At 42.0% G+C, this 20,895-nt stretch overlaps 1 protein-coding gene across 2 annotated transcripts in view; it reads right to left on the bottom strand.

The window, feature by feature from the left end:
* Positions 1-13,221: 13,221 nt before the first annotated feature.
* Positions 13,222-20,895, bottom strand: part of LOC133541502 (tetraspanin-10-like) — a 53,525-nt gene continuing 45,851 nt past the window's right edge. For both annotated transcript variants that reach the window (XM_061884952.1, XM_061884950.1), the window contains 2 exons: positions 18,790-19,364; positions 13,222-16,163 (listed from right to left, as the gene is read on the bottom strand). In XM_061884952.1, the coding sequence (XP_061740936.1) occupies positions 15,857-16,163; positions 18,790-19,364 (882 nt within the window). In that variant the 3' untranslated portion in view covers positions 13,222-15,856. The remainder of the gene's footprint in view (positions 16,164-18,789; positions 19,365-20,895) is intronic.

Raw genomic sequence — 20,895 nt, 5'->3', positions numbered from 1 at the left:
ACCCCACATTGTGCTATGTGCATTAAAGTCACCACACCAAATAATATTGCCACTCCAGTGCTCGATTATTGTTTCTAGTTGGTGAATTTCTAATTTCTTGCATGGATTATAGAAGTTTAGTACTTTGTATCTTTCTTTATTATTCCATACTTCTACTCCTACTATCTCTAGTTCTTGTTTTACTTTTAATATTGAATAATGCATATCTTCCTTAATAAATACGGCACATCCTCCTCCTTGCCCATCATTCCTATCTTTACGTATCGTGATATATCCTTTTATTATAAAGTTTAATTTTGGCTTCAGCCATGTTTCTTGAATACATATTATATGTGGTTTATTTTTCATATTATTAATATATCCCTTTAATTCCTGTCCGTTTGCTATCAAACTTCTGGCATTCCACTGAACAATTAACATGGCGTTGGATTGTGGTCACATGACTCGGTCTCGTCTACTCTCTGTAGCTCACCTTGCACCTGTTCCCAGGATAGTTCTTTTAAATTTAAAAACTTTGCTGCTGCTTTGACAATTATTTTGATTTTCTCAGTCGTGTTTCTAGCCTGTTCTGTACAATTTATTACGTAAGCCAGGAATACAACTAGTTTGTCCATGGAAATTCCTGTATTTGCTGCTTTTTGTTTTTTATTTCTTGAACTATTTTCACTTCTGTCCTGTTCTGCACTTTCTTGATTTCTTATTTTAACTGCCTCTGCGTATGTAATATTTCTTTCAACTCTGATTTGCTGCACTTCTGTTGCCTGTTTCCTTCTGATGCAGCCCCCATATGCTGCTGTGTGATTCCCGCCACAATTACAACACTTGACCTGTTCATTTTCTCCACATTGTCCATATTCATGCTCTCCTCCACACCTTCCACATCTCATCTTAGCATGACAAACACTAGCTATGTGCCCATAGCATTGGCACTTGAAACAACATACTGGGGGTGGCACGTAAGCTCTAACATATAAGCTTAAATACCCAATCATGATTCTCTCTGGTAGGACCTTCTCTGAAAAAATTGCACTCGCACGGATTAGCTCTCAGTCTTTTCACCATTCCTAAATGCCATCATTCTTTTCATCATAGTGACAGTTCCTCCTTTTATTTCTTTTTTCAGATCATCTAAATTTTCTCCTCTTGGGATTCCTGTCACGACTCCTCCTGCCCCCTTTCGTTCTCCCACTTCGATTTTTTCCTTTATTATTTTGTTGCACAGTTTTTGCAATTGCATTGCTTTGTTCTTTTGCTCTCCATTTTTGCATTTAATCAACAGCCGTCCGTCCCTGAGCACCTTCGCTATCTCCACCTCTCCAATGTCCTTCTTTAATCCCTTAACCAGTGTCATCAAACTAATGTCATTCATATCTTGGTTTGATTTAAATGTATACATTATATTATATTCATCCACCATAACCCTTTTCCTCTTATCAACCTCTTCATCGTCTTCATGCACTCTTTTAGCACTCGACTTTCCTTCACTCCCTCCTCTCCCCTTCTTTCCTCTCTCCCCTCTAGTCCTATCCATTTCCATACTATCCTCATACATCCCGTCACTATTTTTTTTTTTATATTTTTTTTTTCATGTTTATTTATACATTTCAACAATTATAAACAGTAAGTCAAACAACAATATAAAACATTATCAAACAATTTTATAATTTCATCATTAAATTATTTAATTAAAATTATTTAAAGCTTTAGGCAGCACGGTGAAACAGGGGTTAGTGCATGTGCCTCACAATACGAAGGTCCTGAGTAGTCCTGAGTTCAATCCCGGGTTTAGGATCTTTCTGTGTGGAGTTTGCATGTCCTCCCCGTGACTGCGTGGGTTCCTTCTGGGTACTCTGGCTTCCTCCAAAAACATGCACCTGGGGATAGGTTGATTGGCAACACTAAATTGGCCCTAGTGTGTGAATGTGAGTGTGAATGCTATCAGTATTGGGAAGGCGACTTGTCCAGGGTGTACACCGCCTTCCACCCGAATGCAGCTGAAATAGGCTCCAGCACCCCCCGCCCCCCAAAAGGGACAAGCGGTAAAAAAATGGATTGATTTGAAGCAGGGGTCGGGAACCTTTTTGGCTGAGAGAGCCAAGAAGCCAAATATTTTAAAATGTATTTCCGTAAGAGCCGCAAAATATTTTTTTAACACTGAACACAACTAAACGCGTGCTTTTTTAAGTAAGACTAACATTTTTAGAGTATAATAGGCCCCTTATTCTTTGTAATAAAATTGTTATTCTGAAGCGAACTGTGGAGGGGGCGTGGCCTGCGGGCCTGCAGCGAAGCGGTGTGTTGCCAGGACCGGCCTCGAATTCAGCGACAGGGGCGTAGACGGCCCACCTGGGCCTTGTTACCTAATCACCTGTCGCTATGTTATAAGCAGCAGCCAGGGGGAGAGACGGGGTTGGTGCAGGAGCCAGAGCGCGAGCCAGAACGAAAGAGGAAAAGATCATTGCTGGAAAGCAACTGAGAGAAAAATGAAACAATACTGTAACCCTGAAACAGGGTCTCATGTCGGTTCTTGGTGGTCTGAAGAACCCCCAGGAGGGCAAGCCTCACACTAACCAATAATAAATAAATAACTTCTTACCATCAACGCAGCTTCTTGAACAGGTGCGGTAGAAAACGGATGGATGGATTAAAAATGCACGAGGATGTTTTATATTTTGAACATCATTTTTAACACTGATTACAAGTGGAATTATTCATTATTTATCGTGTTAAGCAGTGTCAGCTCAAATTTACCTGAGAGCCGGATGCAGTCATCAAAAGAGCCACATCTGGCTCCCGAGCCACAGGTTCCCTACCCCTGATTTAAAGCTTTAATTGTTTTACAATTTCATTAATTATTTGTTTCACCATTTAATAAATAATTAATGACACATTTATGTAGTTATTCAAATATTTGTTCAGTTAAGTTTATAGTCTATACTAGTGGTTCTCAAACTTGTACCACCTAAGAAAACACTTAGTTCTCTAAGCACCAACCTTAATTACCAACATTAAAATACACTAGCATAGTAGTCCTAAATATTCATTTAAAAAAAAAAAAGGCAGAGGTTTTATTTAACAAGTATATTTAATATGTGTGTCCCCTTGGTAACATTACACACAGTTTGAACAGTAACACTGTGTTTAAATATTTATTTAAGTGATTCTTTGGTGTACCACCATATTGAGTTTGAGAATCCCTGGCCTATACGGTATTCCCAAAAGATAGAATAAACATTTTCAAAGAAATGTTGTGTACAAAAAAACATGATGAAAAAATACATAATAACATGGAAACACTGAGACAAAGTACACACTATGTTGGTGCTTTTAAATATACCAAACTCTGCAAAGCAACAACTAATTTACAGGTTTCTTTGTTCTTTACCCTGAGTATTTTCGATTGCAACTGGATATGGACTAAAATAAGGGGGTCGGCAAACCGACATGTTAAAACAGCCATATTGAAACAAAAATACAAAAAACAAATCTGTCTGGAGCCGCTAAAATTTACAAGCCTTATTATATAAATGTTATAATGAAGGCAATACATTAAGTAAGTGTCTCAGAGGGTTGGATAACTCCTGGAAATTACTTTAGTAAAACTGCTAAAGGTATAGATGTGTGTGTCCAAGTTAAAGGAAAGGACTGGCTGTCTTCTTCAAATGGATTCATTACAATCTTTGCAAGCCTCGTAACGTTTGCTGTGGTCTGGAACAACATGGCACACAATCAGAAATGCAACTAATATTACATACACATAACGTGTCATGAGACATGCAAATATAAATTAAACAGACAGAGGACATAAGTCAAGGAAATTAAATGAACTCAAATATACCTACGAATGAGGCATAATGATGCAATATGTACACACAGCTAGCTTAAATAGCATGTTAGCATGGACTATTAGCAAGGGAGTAGATTTGATTTTGAGATTGGTTTCCTTCAAAACCGCTCTAAAACAACACCTCCAGGCAACTTCAACACTTTACTAATACCCTCCTCCATTCACATCCCATCTCCCCGGATTATAAACAACTCAAATGTACTTCTAATGTATATACTTGTTCTTATGCTATCTGAACTCACTATGTTCTCTGCTGGCTGTACATATCCTACTAAATAAGACCTACACTGTTTCAATGTCCACATTTCTCTGTTGATGCAATTGTTGATGACTGAAGTTCTGATATCAACCAAAGCTCCTCATCCCACCCCCCGGATTGTAAATAATGTAAATAATTCAATGTACATACTATGATGATTAACTTGTGTGATGACTGTATTATGTTGATAGTATATATTTGTACCATGAATTGATTAACGTGGACCCCGACTTAAACAAGTTGAAAAACTTATTGGGGTGTTACCATTTAGTGGTCAATTGTACGGAATATGTACTGTACTGTGCAATCTACTAATAAAAGTATCAATCAATCAATCAAAACACAAAAGTGCTCCAAGGCAGCACTCTGAAGGTTTACTTTTTTTTTTTTTTTACATTAGCAATCATAATTTCACATCATGCAGATGTTATAGGGTAAAGCAACTAAAATGACAGCAAAGGAGACAACTTGGAAGAGTTCTCATCTTTACTCTTTAGTGTAGGGCTGTAGTGCAACTGTGCTTCATACTGTCGATGAACATAGCCTACTGTCCATCAACAACATCAGAAATACATTCATGCAATACAACATTGTAAATAAACATAAATGAACTGTAATAATCTTTTCCCCAACTTGTGTTTAAATCACTCACCATTTTTCCTTTCAACTACTTATTTCATTGCTGCTTTTGTACTGTAAATATGTTTGCCACTAATGCTCAAATACAAGCAGATTAGTTTCCACTGGTTGTTCCTATTTGAAAGAGCCAAACACATGCCTCCGCCGGTCTGTCACAGAAATGAACTGCTGGCCAAAAATATGTTGATGCATGACAGATACATTAAGGACAATGACCATAGAGCTTGATAGTACAGTTACTGCCTGAGCAAAAAGGCTTTTACTAAATATGAATATTACTTCATGTTAATGAATTATATTTTAGCATTGTAAAATCACATGATCATCTAGTGAGGGCTTATTGTTTTTCCACCACTTTGGTATTTTCAAACCGTTGCTCACTTCTATCAATCAATCAATCAATGTTTATTTATATAGCCCCAAATCACAAATGTCTCAAAGGACTGCACAAATCATTACGACTACAACATCTTCGGAAGAACCCACAAAAGGGCAAGGAAAACTCACACCCAGTGGGCAGGGAGAATTCACATCCAGTGGGACGCCAGTGACAATGCTGACTATGAGAAACCTTGGAGAGGACCTCAGATGTGGGCAACCACCCGCCTTTAGGGGACCGAAAGCAATGGATGTCGAGCGGGTCTAACATGATACTGTGAAAGTTCAATCCATAGTGGCTCCAACACAGCCGCGAGAGTTCAGTTCAAGCGGATCCAAGACAGCAGCGAGAGTCCCGTCCACAGGAAACCATCTCAAGCGGATCAGCAGCGTAGAGATGTCCCCAACCGATACAGGCAAGCGGTCCATCTTGGGTCCCGATGAGCGGTCCATCCTGGGTCTCGACTCTGGACAGCCAGTACTTCATCCATGGTCATCGGACCGGACCCCCTCCACAAGGGAGGGGGGGACATAGGAGAAAGAAAAGAAGCGGCAGATCAACTGGTCTAAAAAGGAGGTCTATTTAAAGGCTAGAGTATACAGATGAGTTTTAAGGTGAGACTTAAATGCTTCTACTGAGGTGGCATCTCGAACTGTTACCGGGAGGGCATTCCAGAGTACTGGAGCCCGAACGGAAAACGCTCTATAGCCCGCAGACTTTTTTTGGGCTCTAGGAATCACTAATAAGCCGGAGTCTTTTGAACGCAGATTTCTTGCCGGGACATAGGGTACAATACAATCGGCAAGATAGGCTGGAGCTAGACCGTGTACACAAATACATGAAACAAAAAAATTATTTCAAAAATAAAACGGAAAGGTGAAATCCGGCGATCTGATTGGTTGTTAACCGTGGTTTAAATATTCTAAAGCCTTATCACACCGTAGGCTATCACTCCGCCTCAGGCACGCATGACTGATATGAATGGAAGTTGTTGTCATGTATCCATGACAACGGACTGTTGCAGTCCGTAGTAAAAGACAGCTGATGTTTTTACGATGTTAAAAAATGGACTAAAGTAGTTGAATTCACATGTTTAAGGTGAACTTTCACCTCCGGGGAGGGTTAACAATGGTAAAGGGGACTAAGCATTGACTTTCACCTGAAAAAAACGGAAGAAAAGACGATGGGATGACATTAGAGGAAACGTGACCCCGGAAGTAAATGCGTCATCCCATAGCTTGTGTTTGTAAATTGTTTTTTAATAATACAGCGTTAACAAAATGTCTGTATTTTTATAATATAGCGTTATACTTTCATAATTTAGCGTTAACAAAACGTCTGTATTAATCATGACCCCGGAAGTAAATGGGGGGTAAGGCTTTTATAGAGGGGAAGAAATTTGGCGCGACACTCTCGTCCGCTCGCTAGCAACTAGCATGTAGGCTAGCTTTTACAAGCAGAAGGAGTGACAGCAGGGACAGCCAATCACACTTAAGTTAGCATGAACGCGGTAACCAATCAGGGAGCGATATTTAGGTTAGAGGCGGGACTTCTAGCAGAGACCGACATTTAACCCTTTCTGTGCCATAATCATTGACTAAACATTACGGGCAGCGCTTGTGTTGATAGTGACGACACAGTAGTGGCTGGATATTGGTAGGGACGTGTCCCTAGCGTCCCTACCCAATTCTAAGCCCTTGACTATTAGCACTCCACGCAAGTCAATAACATCAACAAAGCTCAACTTTGTGCATTCACGCACAGCATAAAACGTTTGGTGGGCAAAATGAGACAAAGAAGGAGTGGCATAAAAAAACGTCTTTCTGTGGCAGTGTAGATATAAACCAATTACGGTGAGTTCAAGGACCGCCAAATTTAGTAGGACAAAACGGCGCTGGCCAAATACTGTCATCAGTAAAGCATAAACACGAACTTATTAAACAGTGGGCTTTCTAACAATTAGGAAGGTTTGTGTTATGTTTATCCTATTAAAAAAAAACGTTATTATATTTTGCCCACATCTTTTTCCAATTTTTGAAAAAGCTCCAGGGAGCTGTGGTTAGAGTGTCCGTCCTGAGATGGGTAGGTTGTGAGTTCAAACACCGGCCGTGTCATACCAAAGACTAAAAAAAAATAGGACCCATTACCTCCCTGCTTGGCACTCAGCATCAAAGGTTGGAATTTGGGGTTAAATCATCAAAAATTATTCCCGGGCGCGTCCACCGCTGCTGCCCACTACTCCCCTCACCTCCCAAAGGGTGAACAAGGGGATAGGTCAAATGCAGAGGACAATTTTCACCACACCAAGTGTGTGTGTGACTATCATTGGTACTTTAACTTTAAAGGCCTACTGAAACCCACTACTAGCGACCACGCAGTCTGATAGTTTATATATCAATGATGAAATATTAACATTGCAACACATGCCAATACGGCCTTTTTAGTTTACTAAATTGCAATTTTAAATTTCCCGCGAAGTATCCTGTTGAAAACGTCGCGGAATGTTGACGCGTGCGCGTGACGTCACCGGTTGTAGCGGACATGTTCTTCCAGCACCGATCACGGCTAAAAGTCATCTGCTTTACTCGCATAATTACATTGTATTCTGGACATCTGTGTTGCTGAATCTTTTGCAATTTCTTCAATTAATAATGGAGACGTCAAAGAAGAAAGATGTTGGTGGAAAGCGGTGTATTGCGGCCGGCTGTATCAAAACAAACACAGCCGGTGTTTCTTTGTTGACATTCCCTAAAGATGACGGTGAAGCTTTAATATGGAACAGAGCGGTCAAGCGAACATGGTTCTCTACCACATGTCAATCGGCAGGTTTCGGTGAGAAAATTGTAATAAGTCGGTTCTTACCGTAGACATGAACGGAGCTTGTGTCGTTCCTCCTGCAGCTGTCAAAGAGGCAGCTGCGACTCTCTTGCCTCCTCCGTGGCTTCCCTCAGAGACACTGGCGGGCACCACACCCCTCCGACTTTCAGGTGCTACTATATAATCTCATTAAAACACTAGTAACACAATAAGCAGGTAAGAGATTTTCCAGAACTATCCCAGTAAATGTGTCTAATAACATCTGAATCGCTCCCACTATATAGTCTTTTTTTTTTGTCCTTCACTCTTACTTTCCTCATCCACAAATCTTTCATCCTCGCTCAAATTAATGGGGAAATCGTCGCTTTCTCGGTCTGAATCGCTCTTGCTGCTGGTGGCCATGGTTGTAAACAATTTGAGGATGTGAGGAGCACCACAACCCGTGACGTCACGCGCACATTGTCTGCTACTTCCGGTACAGGCAAGGCTTTTTTATTAGCGACCAAAAGTTGCGAACTTTATCGTCGATGTTCTCTACTAAATCCTTTCAGCAAAAATATGGCAATATCGTGAAATGATCAAGTATGACACATAGAATGGACCTGCATGCCCGTTTAAATGAGAAAATATCATTTCAGTAGGCCTTTAGCTTTAAATTTAACTAAAGTTAAAACTATTACTTTCTGTTCAGAGCAGAGGACGTAACACAATAACATGAACTGTGAGCATTTCGTTCAGTACTGTTGCACCAAAGACTGTCAAATATGTGATAATCAGAGCCTTGTTCATATCTTAAATGACTTTCATATGGAGGATTACTCATGGAAAATAGACAACCTCATGATCCTCGTCAAGGAATGCACGGATAACAAGTTGGAGCGAGTGTTCAAACGCCGTCTGTCCCGTGTATTTTATATTTTAATTGTAAAAATAACTTGTAGGTCATAAAATGAATGAATTGGTGATAGTCTGTACAAATGTTCTCCGTGGTTTCATGGGTGTGCACGTGCAAACAACATGTGCACCATTCTATGAAGGAACTCAACGTGTATGTGAAGTAGGGATTACAGGTCAGCCATGATGCACCTCAGTCTGTAAAACTGCCGATGAAAGGACAACACAGGTGATGTTAATGATAATGTCTTGCATATTGATTGTGTTTTTACGGTTGAGAACATCCAAACATTTAAACAATACATATATGTTGTTGCCAATGACTCAATAAAGGATGTACAAACCCCGTTTCCATATGAGTTGGGAAATTGTCTTATATGTAAATATAAACGGAATACAATGATTTGCTAATAATTTTCAATCCATATTCAGTTGAATATGCTACAAAGACAACATATTTGATGTTCAAACTGATAAACATTTTTTTTTTTTTGCAAATAATCATTAACTTTAGAATTTGATGCCAGCAACACGTGACAAAGAAGTTGGGAAAGGTGGCAATAAATACTGATAAAGTTGAGGAATGCTCATCAAACACTTATTTGGAACATCCCACAGGTGTGCAGACTAATTGGGAACAGGTGGGTGCCGTGATTGGGTATAAAAACAGCTTCCCAAAAAATGCTCACTCTTTCACAAGAAAGGATGGGGCGAGGTACACCCCTTTGTCCACAACTGCGTGAGCAAATAGTCAAACAGTTTAAGAACAACGTTTCTCAAAGTGCAGTTGCAAGAAATTTAGGGATTTCAACATCTATGGTCCATAATATAATCAAAAGGTTCTGAGAATCTGGAGAAATCACTCCACGGCCGGAAACCAACATTGAATGACCGTGACCTTCGATCCCTGAATCAAAAAACGACATCAATCTCTAAGAGATATCACCACTTGGGCTCAGGAACACTTCAGAAAACCACTGTCACTAAATACAGCTAGTCGCTACATCTGTAAGTGCAAGTTAATGCTCTACAATGCAAAGCGAAAGCCATTTATCAACAACATCCAGAAACGCCGCCGACATCTCTGGCCCTGAGATCATCTAAGATGGACTGATGCAAAGTGGAAAAGTGTTCTGTGATCTGACGAGTCCACATTTCTAATTGTTTTTTGGAAATATTCGACATCGTGTCATCCGGACCAAAGGGGAAGCAAACCATCCAGACTGTTATCGACGCAAAGTTCAAAAGCCAGCAACTGTGATGGTATGGGGGTGCATTAGTGCCCAAGGCATGGGTAACTTACACATCTGTGAAATCTGTGAACCATTATTGTACCGTTAATGCTGAAAGGTACATACAGATTTTAGAACAACATATGCTGCCATCTAAACGCAGTCTTTTTCAAGGACACCCCTGTTTATTTCAGCAAGACAATGCTAAGCCACATTCAGCACGTGTTACAACAGCGTGGCTTCGTAAAAAAAGAATGCGGATACTTTCCTGGCTTGCCTGTAGTCCAGACCTGTCTCCTATCGAAAATGTGTGGCACATTATGAAGCGTAAAATACGACAGAGGAGACCCCGGACTGTTGAATGACTGAAGCTCTACATAAAACAAGAATGGGAAAGAATTCCACTTTCAAAGCTTCAATAATTAGTTTCCTCAGTTACCAAACGTTTATTGAGTGTTGTTAAGAGAAAAGGTGATGTAACACAGTGGTGAACATGCCCTTTCCCAACTACTTTGGCACGTGTTGCAGCCATGAAATTCTAAGTTAACTATTTTTCGCAAAAAAAAAATAAAGTTTATGACTTTGAACATAAAGTATCTTGTCTTTGTAGTGGATTCAATTGAATATGGGTTGAAAGGGTTTTGCAAATCATTGTATTCCGTTTATATTTACATCTAACACAATATCCCAACTCATATGGAAACGGGGTTTGTAATTATTGTTATCTGGTTCCTGGGGTCTCTATGTCTGATGTTGTGCTAACCTTCTCTTAACCTGATGTGTATACAAAGGTCAAGACATGAATCTCCTCATCACTGAACTGTGAGCCAATGCTACCTGCTGCAATACAAACAAGTGGTAAGTACTGATTGATTGATTGAAACTTTTATTAGTAGATTGCACAGTACAGTACATATTCCGTACAATTGACCACTGAATGGTAACAACCCAATAAGTTTTTCAACTTGTTTAAGTCGGGGTCCACGTTAATCAATTCATGGTACTGTACCGACATATTGTAGTTGTGGTACAGGGCAGCTTTTTTATAGTTTGCATCTTTGATTTTTTTTAAAAATGCTCCAAAGCATTCACACATAGGGTTTTCTTTAAAGGGGAACATTATCACAATTTCAAAAGGGTTAAAAACAATAAAAATCAATTCCCAGTGGCTTGTTGTATTTTTTGAAGTTTTTTTCAAAATGTTACCGGTCCCGGAATATCCTTAAATAAAGCTTTAAAGTGCCTTATTTTCGCTATCTTCGAAACCACTATCCATTTCCCTGTGACGTCATACAGGGCTGCCAATACAAACAACATGGCGGTTACCACAGCAAGATATAGTGACATTAGCACGGATTCAGACTTGGATTTTAGCGGCTTAAGCGATTCAACAGATTACGCATGTATTGAAACGGATGGTCGGAGTATGGAGGCAGATAGCGAAAACGAAATTGACGAAGAAATTTAATCTATCGAGCGAATAGTTGACGCTATTCGGTCATAGCGTGGGTGTACCTAATGAAGTGGCCCATAGCATGAATGCCTTATTAGCATCGCCGGTAAAATGTGCGGACCAAACGATCAGGACTTTCGCATCTTGTGACACTGGAGTAACTGAAATCCGTCGATTGGTAAGTGTTTGTTTCGCATTAAATGTGGGTATCTAGTTTCAAATGTACATACAGCTAGCGTAAACAGCATGTTGGCATCGATTAGCGTAGCATGTTAGCATCGATTAGCTGGCAGTCATGCCGTGATGAAATATGTCTGATTAGCACATAAGTCAACAACATCAACAAAACTCACCTTTGTGATTTCGTTGACTTAATCGTTGCAAATGCATCTGCAGGTTATCCATACATCTCTGTGCCATGTCTGTCTTAGCATCGCCGGTCAAATGTGCAGACAAATTCAAATTCAATGGGGGTCTAGCGACAGATTTCTTGCCAGTGGTGCAACTTGAATCCCTCCCTGTTAGTGTTGTTACACCCTTCCGACAACACACAGACGAGGCATGATGTCTCCAAGGTTCCAAAAAATAGTCGAGAAAACGGAAAATAACAGAGCTGAGACCCGGTGTTTGTAATGTGAAAATGAATATGGCGGGTGTGTTACCTCGGTGACGTCACGTTCTGAAGTCATCGCTAAAAGACGATAAACAGAAAGGCGTTTAATTTGCCAAAATTCACCCATTTAGAGTTCGGAAATCGGTTAAAAAATACATGGTCTTTTTTCTGCAACATCAAGGTATATATTGACGCTTGCATAGGTTTGGTGATAATGTTCCCCTTTAAACTACTTCTCCGGATTTTGGCACGCTCTACCTTCCACATTTTGTCATCTGATTCAAACCATTCCAACTTCAAACTGTTCAGCCTATTCAGGGATTGCGGGCTTTCCCTTAACAAATTCCGAAAAATCCCAGATTTCCCAGAATTCCAGTTTTTCTTGGACATGTTTACCATTCAAAAGGAATTGGCCGTTTTTCAAAGTTCCGCCTTTTCCACATTTCTCAACTGATTCAAACCATTTCACCACCATCCTGGAAATTTAAACTACCTTTTTTCCAAGTTTAAAAAAAATTCCAGGACTTTCCAGAATTCCTGGTTTGCCGGAGCCCTATTTCTACCCTTTTTTCTGGCGACTACTCCTTCACATTTTTCAACCCATTTCAACCGTTCCACCGTCAAAACATTCTTCTTGATCAGGACAAAAAATAAAGTTGTTTTTTGAACTGGAAATATTCAAATAAACATACTATTAATTTCCTAAAACGCCAAAGTCTGAGTACTCACAGCTCTGTCCAAACTATCTATCACAAGTGGCAGCCATAGGCTCCGTTAACGGCTGCCATTGACTTACGAATTTGTCGGTAGACCAGAGCAACACTCAATCCAATCAGCAAATGACCTGTTACCACAGTTCCAATGTCTTTGACGGAACACAACTTTCCATTTCTCCGAAGGGTCCCTCATGTATGCAGCAGCAAACGTTCTATTAAGACAGGGAGGTTCCCCCGAACCCAAGCTTCTCGTGGAGAAGATCTTGTCATTTGAGTTGGGAGACCATTTGATCAATTCCATTTTTTTAGATTATAGAGAACAGTGCACAAGAATGGCACCGAGATAGTTAAAACAAGAAAAGATGAAACAAGGAATTAAAGCACTAGAGATAAGGGAGAGGGATAATGCTTCCTCCTTTGTTGAGGGCCAGAGAACAGACCTAGTTGCATAAGGTATTGTTACGCGCAACCTGTCTTCTTTTCTGGGAATAAAACACATACACACATTGGATGACATATATGTTGAGTAAGATGGACCACTGAGACAGGGTAGTACTTGGCCAAGTTTTACTAAAGCTTAAGGAGACCAGCCCTTATGACGCAACAATGGTATCAGCAAGAAGAGGTCTAAATTCCAACAAAAAGAGTCAGTTTATGTAAAACGAAACCAGCCCCTCTCGCCCAGAAAGAAATACAGCTGTTGTTCCAAACAGATTTGGCCTACTCCACATAAAGGCAGTATGTTATACCCCTACGCGGATAATACGACGCCTTCAAGGTGAAACAAAGAGTTTACCCGCGGACATAAGATGAAAAACCCAAAGCGTCTCATGGGAAAATATTAGCTGCATTAAACATGACTATTGATTTAAAAAGAAGACTTAAAAATATATCTCATTCTCACAGTATCATGACAGTTTGTCAGTTGTTACTCCTTAACTTATTATTTAATGCAGGGGTCGGGAACCTTTTTGGCTGAGAGAGCCATGAAAGCCAAATATTTTAAAATGTATTTTCGTGAGAGCCATATCATATTTTTTAACACCGAATACAACTAAATGCGTGCATTTTTTTAAGTAAAACCATAATTTTTAGAGTATAATAAGTCTCTAATTCTTTTGAAAAACATTGTAACATTGTGAAACAAAGTAAGATTTTCATTTTAGGGCAAACTGTCTGTTTAACTGTGCATATGACGATAAACAATCTTGAATCTTCGAATTTCTTGAACAGGTGCAGTAGAAAAACGGATGGATGGATGGATTAAAATGCATGAGAATGGTTTATATTTTGAATGGTATTTTTAACATCGTGATTACCAGCGGCATTATTCATTACTTATCGTGTTAAGCAATGTCAGCTAATATTTATCTGAGAGCCAGATACAGTCATCAAAAGAGCCACATCTGGCTCTAGAGCCATAGGTTCCCTACACCTGATTTAATGTATTTATTATTTAATTAAGGTATTGCTCACTATAATTTTTAGTTTTTTGTCAATGTTTGTTCCTTTATTTTGTTGCGTTTTACTAAAGAAGCAGCTGGTTGATTTAGCTATTTAATTGTTTTTTTTTTTATGTCTCTCGTGTTCTTCGATGTTTCCCTTCTTGTAACCTACGCCTTTGTCGCTTCACCCCCCGCGGTCTGATGGACACTGGAGCAGTTTCGGGTCGGATGCCCGCCCCTGGCCCCAGTTGCAAGTCTCGAGTTCTGTGTGCCGTAATATGTTGAGTAAGATTTACCACTGAGACAGAGGAGTACTTGGCCAAGTTTTACTGAAGCTTAAGGAGACCAGCCCTTATGACGCAACAATGGTATCAGCAAGAAGAGGTCTAAATTCCAACAAAAAGAGTCAGTTTATGTAAAACGAAACCAGCCCCTTTCGCCCAGAAAGAAATACAACTGTTGTTCCAAACAGATTTGGCCTACTCCACAGAAAGGCAGTATGTTATACCCCTAGGCGGATAATACGACGCCTTCAAGGTGAAACAAAGAGTTTACCCGCGGACATAAGATGAAAAACCCAAAGCGTCTCATGGGAAAATATTAGCTGCATTAAACATGACTATGTTTAATGCATGTGTGCTTTATGTGTGCTTTGTTCAAGGTTTTTTATGTGGGGCGGGGGCTCAAACTGAGCCACCAGTGGTGACCCATCAGCTTCCTGTTCTGTCTACCCCTGTCTATCCCATGTCAGCTTCTAGTAAGGTTGCACTGAAAAATGCTGTACTTTTTAAATGAAATTCCAATAAATTTCCATTTTATTAATATAATGTTATCCTTTACTTACTTTTAAATACTATACATTGTCTCTGTCAATTTGTAATACATGTTTTCTTTGGTCATTCTTGGAGAATAAGCTACTATATTCACAATTTCTATAAACTTTACTAAGATAAAACACATTCTTGATTACTTCTTTCCCAAATAGAACATGGCAACCTGGTTCATGGTAAACACAGGAAGTTATGAACTTAGTTATTGCCGCGACGTGAATGAGAACAGGTAGGCTAAATTAACTCTGCTTCTTGCTCCTTTTTTGACATGTTGAAATATTAGTTGAATTACAACTCCGTGGCCTTGCGAGACCACTCATTGGCCTTGTGGTTAGAGTGTCCGCCCTGAGATTGATATGTCGTGAGTTCAAACCCTGGCAGAGTCATACCAAAGACTATAAAAATAGGAACCATTACCGCTCTGCTTGGCACTCAGGATCAAGGGTTGGAATTGGGGGTTAACTCACCAAAATGATGCCTGAGGGCGGCCACCGCTGCTGCTCACTGCTCCCCTCACCTCCCAGGCAGTGGAACAAGGGGATGGGTCAAATGCAGAGGGTAATTTCACCACACCAAGTGTGTGTGTGACTATCAGTGGTTCTTTAACTTTAACTTTATGAAGGTGTGCTGTCCTATTGAAAATAAATATTGACCATTCATGTAACTGTGCTGGATCTGCAATTCCTTTTTGCCTTGGAACACATTGAAAAACATCGCGTCCATCATGTCCTGTTAGGCGTAGAGTTTATGCCAGCGGATCCTCTCTTGGAGTCGCACGGTCACAAACACGGTCAGGATCTGCACGACCAGTACGGCCACGATTACGGTCCCGATCAGTCCCTCGTGCTGCTGCACCCACCGCGACATTCCCCCCAAACATCCTCCCAGGAAGATCACACTCTGAGCGCTGAACTCATCCAACGTTTGAGCATCCAAGCCGCACTGAGAGTTCCACACGGTTCCGTTTTCCATCGGGTCCAGGCAGCACGTGGCCGGAACGCCGCAGGCCAAAATTCCTGGAGCGGAGCAGTTGTAGTATCTGTAGGATTATTGACATTTGTAAAAGATCAGTAATTCTTGAGACATGGCGATGACGTCCACGGGATTAAATCAACTCTGCATTTTCTTTAATTTCCCCTCTGGGATTAATAAAGTATTTCTGATTTGGATTCTTACCCCTTTTTGGACATGTTGATGCCTATCAGCTGTTCTTATAGGCGTAGCCAACCAGGCAGATCCGTCAAGTCTACCTGCTTGGCTACTCCATTGATGGTTAATGGAGGAGGGAGTCCCAGGTATTAGATTTAGATTTATTGGTCCCCGTTGGGGGGAATTCATTTCCACTGCCGTACATTTAAACAATAGACATTACATATCACGAACAAAAATAACAAAAAGACATCATACATGACCAACACATTTACATGCCTGCTGTTTAGGGCGGCTATAGCTACAGGGATTGTTACGGTTCAGACTCCTGCCAGCGCCGCTCATCCGTCTGTGCGCACCTCGGGACACGCCCACGGGCGCGCACATCCAGGGACGAGCCGCGCGCGTCTCCGCCCTGCAGCAGCCGCCAGCTGCAATCGTTCAGAGACAATTACCACACCTGCCCGTAATAAAGGACCTGCCTTCATAAGCCTGGACGACCTAGCATACCGGCGCCGGAGTATAAACTTCTGTACCTGTGTAAGCATCCTGTATCTGGCTTCCATCCCGCGTACTCGCGCTTCCCCTGCGACTTCCGTGTTTCCGTTGTTTCTGATGTTTCCTGTTGTCTTCCCGCAGCGTTCCCCGTGTTCTCCTGTGATCAAACCTGTTGTTTCCCTTGCCTCCCGGACTGCCTTTTGGATTCTCGACCTCCCGCTTGGACACGTTCGTCTCAACGCTTCTCGTTCGCTCTGGATCCTCTGCCTGCCCCTCGGACTTCCTCGTTCCCTCGCTCTCGTCAAAACTTTGGTAACACACACCTCAGCTAATCACACACATAGCCTCACTCCACATACACTTTTGGATGTCGTCCACACTCCATTTCCTTAGTTTATTTTATATATATATATATATATATATATATATATATATATATATATATATATATATAATAAATCTTTAGACATTACTGCCACCTGGTGTCCGTTTGCCGTCACTCCTCTTAGTTAGACACAACAGGGATAAGGCTTTTCTTGAGGCGGACCCTCCGGAATTTGATACTTTTGTACCTGCGCCCTGATTGTAGTGGGATGATATACTGGTTTAGAGGGTAAGTCATCCATCCATCCATCCATCCATCCATCCATTTTCTACCGCTTTTTCCCTTTGGGGTCGCGGGGGGCGCTGGTGCCTATCTCAGCTACAGTCGGGCGGAAGGCAGTGTACACCCTGGACAAGTCGCCACCTCATCACAGGGCCAACACAGATAGACAGACAACATTCACACTCACATTCACACACTAGGGCCAATTTAGTGTTGCCAATCAACCTATCCCCAGGTGCATGTCTTTGGAAGTGGGAGGAAGCCGGAGTACCCGGAGGGAAACCACGCATTCACGGGGAGAACATGCCAACTCCACACAGAAAGATCCGGAGGCCGGGATTGAACCCAGGACTACTCAGGATCTTCGTATTGTGAGGCAGACACACTAACCCTTCTTCCACTGTGCTGCCCGTGGGTAAGTCATATCCTGGACTATTGTGTTTGCCCGTCGAATGATGGACCAGTGGTTTAGAAGTGAGATGTTGGGTGTGGGTAGGCCGATGATTTTAGCTGCCATGTTTGTAATGCGTGTGAGTTTGGTCCGGTTGGTTACAGAAAGCATCGTAAAAAAACATGTGGAACAGTACGGGATGGGTTGATCAATGCTTTGGTAGGATAATAACAGGAGTTGAGGTGCAATGTATAGTCTTTTAAGTTCACGGATTACTGACAGTCTTTGCTGACTTCTTTTTTGAATGTCCATGAATGCACCTTCACCCCGATTGAAGGTTTCCTTGGGCCGCTTCCTTAGTTCGATCGCCTCCTTAATCCATCGATTGAATTTGTTACTTCCTGTCCCAATGATTTTGCTGTAGTCCCAGGCCATGATGGTGTTATTTATTTTGCAATGATCTGATATGGCTGATTTTAAGATTTCCTGTTCGGATTTTTTGTTTTAGGCTTCTTGTAAACCTTCCAGTTGTCTCTTTTTCACATATTTTCTGATGTTCTTTCTTCCCTGTGTTGATAGTCCTCCCTATCTCTCCAATGTATGATGTTTTCGCATAATTTACACGCATTTCTTGTCTTGTTCGATTTTGTCTTTTGGATGTACAAGTAACTGTCTTGTTCTTGTGTGAGGTTTAACTGTTTAACTGAAACCATCAATCGGGATGAGGGAGCATTCATGCTCTCGCATACCTGGGACTTCCTTCTTCATTAATCATCAAGCGGCGGTGGGGGGTAGCCAACCAGGTAGACTTGACAGGTCTGCCTGGTTGGCCACGCCTATAAGAACAGCTGATAGGCAACACGTCACAGTGGTCAGGTGACCCTTCTGAAGAAGACTGCAGATGACAGTCTAAAAATGTCAGGTAAAGATTCCATCTAAATGTACCGAAAACATTGTCTGATTACAAGAACATTTTAAAGAGTATGTGATAATAAATAATAAATTAGCGAAACCACTCACATGTTAATCTCCCAGTCCCGGTACGTGTCCGCCCCACAACACTGAAGATTGGACTGGATCTCATCGGTGATGAACCTTAGATCCAGATCGTCCTGGTAGCCGGCCATGGCGGCCAACATTCCTGACCGCAGAACGTTGCCGATCTCCTCTTGGGTGTTATATAACACGATGACGACCAGCACCTGGGCCGTAATGAGCACCAGCAACGCTCCGGAGAACACCTTCAGTAGGAAGCTGTTTTCCCGCAAGGCGCCCACGCAGCCCGTCAGGCAGAGCACCGTCAGCAAGAAGCCCAAGGTCACCAGTACCAGCATGGGGTCGGTGCCAAGGCTCCCGATCCTCTCCTGGGATAAAGATTCTTTGCTGATGAGGCCCCACAACCCCAAGCTGAGGAGAAGCAGGCCCAGGACAGAGAACATCAAGTTGCTTAGAACCAGGAGGTACTTGAGGAAGTAGTCAATGAAAGAATATCTGTTGTAAGGGGGGTGGATCGCCTTGGATCCAGGCTCTTGCTCGTCAATCACAACCACTTGGTGGGGCTCGGTGGTCCTGTCGGCAATCTCATTAGCATCCCCCTATAGAACAAAAAATATATATCCTTTTATTTATGGTCCTGTAGGCGATCTCATCAGCATCTCCCATTGGTCAAAACCTTTACTGTTATTATTAATGAATTAGTTAATTTCAAACAGGCTTTACAAAATTATACTGAAGTTGCCTATAGCTACAGTGCTGTCTCAATACCAATATTTTGGTACTGGTAACAAAATTATTTTGATACTTTGCAGTACTTTTCTAAATAAAGGGGACCACAAAAAAATTGCATCTTTGGCTTTATTTTTTAACAAAAAATCTTAAGGTACATTAAACATATGTTTTTTATTGCAAGTTTGTCCTTAAATAAAATAGTGAACATACTAGACAACTTGACTCTTATTTGTAAGTAAGCAAACATGGGCTCCTAATTTAGCTGCTGAAATATGCAGTAACAGTGTGGTTTTCGTCCTGGTCGTGGAACTGTGGACCAGCTCTATACTCTCCGCAGGGTTCTTGAGGGTGCATGGGAGTTTACCCAACCAGTCTACATGTGCTTTGTGGACTTGGAGAAGGCATTCGACCGTGTCCCTCGGGAAGTCCTGTGGGGAGTGCTCAGAGAGTATGGGGTATCGGACTGTGTTATTGTGGCGGTCCGATCCCTGTACGATCAGTGCCAGAGCTTGGTCCGCATTGCCGGCAGTAAGTCGAACACATTTCCAGTGAGGGTTGGACTCCGCCAAGGCTGTCCTTTGTCACCGATTCTGTTCATAACATTTATGGACAGAATTTCTAGGCGCAGTCAAGGCGTTGAGGGGTTCCGGTTTGGTGACCGCAGGATTAGGTCTCTGCTTTTTGCAGATGATGTGGTCCTGATGGCTTCATCTGGCCGGGATCTTCAGCTCTCACTGGATCGGTTCGCAGCCGAGTGTGAAGCGGCCGGAATGAGAATCAGCACCTCCAAGTCCGAGTCCATGGTTCTCGCCCGAAAAAGGGTGGAGTGCCATCTCCGGGTTGGGGAGGAGACCCTGCCCCAAGTGGAGGAGTTCAAGTACCTAGGAGTCTTGTTCACGAATGGGGGAAGAGTGGATCGTGAGATCGACAGGCGGATCGGTGCGGCGTCTTCAGTAATGTGGACGTTGTACCGATCCGTTGTGGTGAAGGCAAAGCTCTCAATTTACCGGTCGATCTACGTTCCCATCCTCACCTATGGTCATGAGCTTTGGGTCATGACCGAAAGGATAAGATCACAGGTACAAGCGGCCGAAATGAGTTTCCTCCGCCGTGTGGCGGGGCTCTCCCTTAGAGATAGGGTGAGAAGCTCTGCCATCCGGGAGGAACTCAAAGTAAAGCCGCTGCTCCTCCACATCGAGAGGAGCCAGATGAGGTGGTTCGGGTATCTGGTCAGGATGCCACCCGAACGCCTCCCTAGGGAGGTGTTTAGGGCACGTCCAACCGGTAGGAGGCCACGGGGAAGACCCAGGACACGTTGGGAAGACTATGTCTCCCGGCTGGCCTGGGAACGCCTCGGGATCCCCCGGGAAGAGCTAGACGAAGTGGCTGGGGAGAGGG

This window comes from Nerophis ophidion, linkage group LG23 (assembly GCF_033978795.1).
Source record: "Nerophis ophidion isolate RoL-2023_Sa linkage group LG23, RoL_Noph_v1.0, whole genome shotgun sequence".
In the NCBI taxonomy this organism is placed as follows: Eukaryota; Metazoa; Chordata; class Actinopteri; order Syngnathiformes; family Syngnathidae; genus Nerophis; species Nerophis ophidion.
The sequence above is the reverse complement of the archived record's forward strand: the minus strand, read 5'-3'. Positions and strand labels throughout refer to the sequence as shown.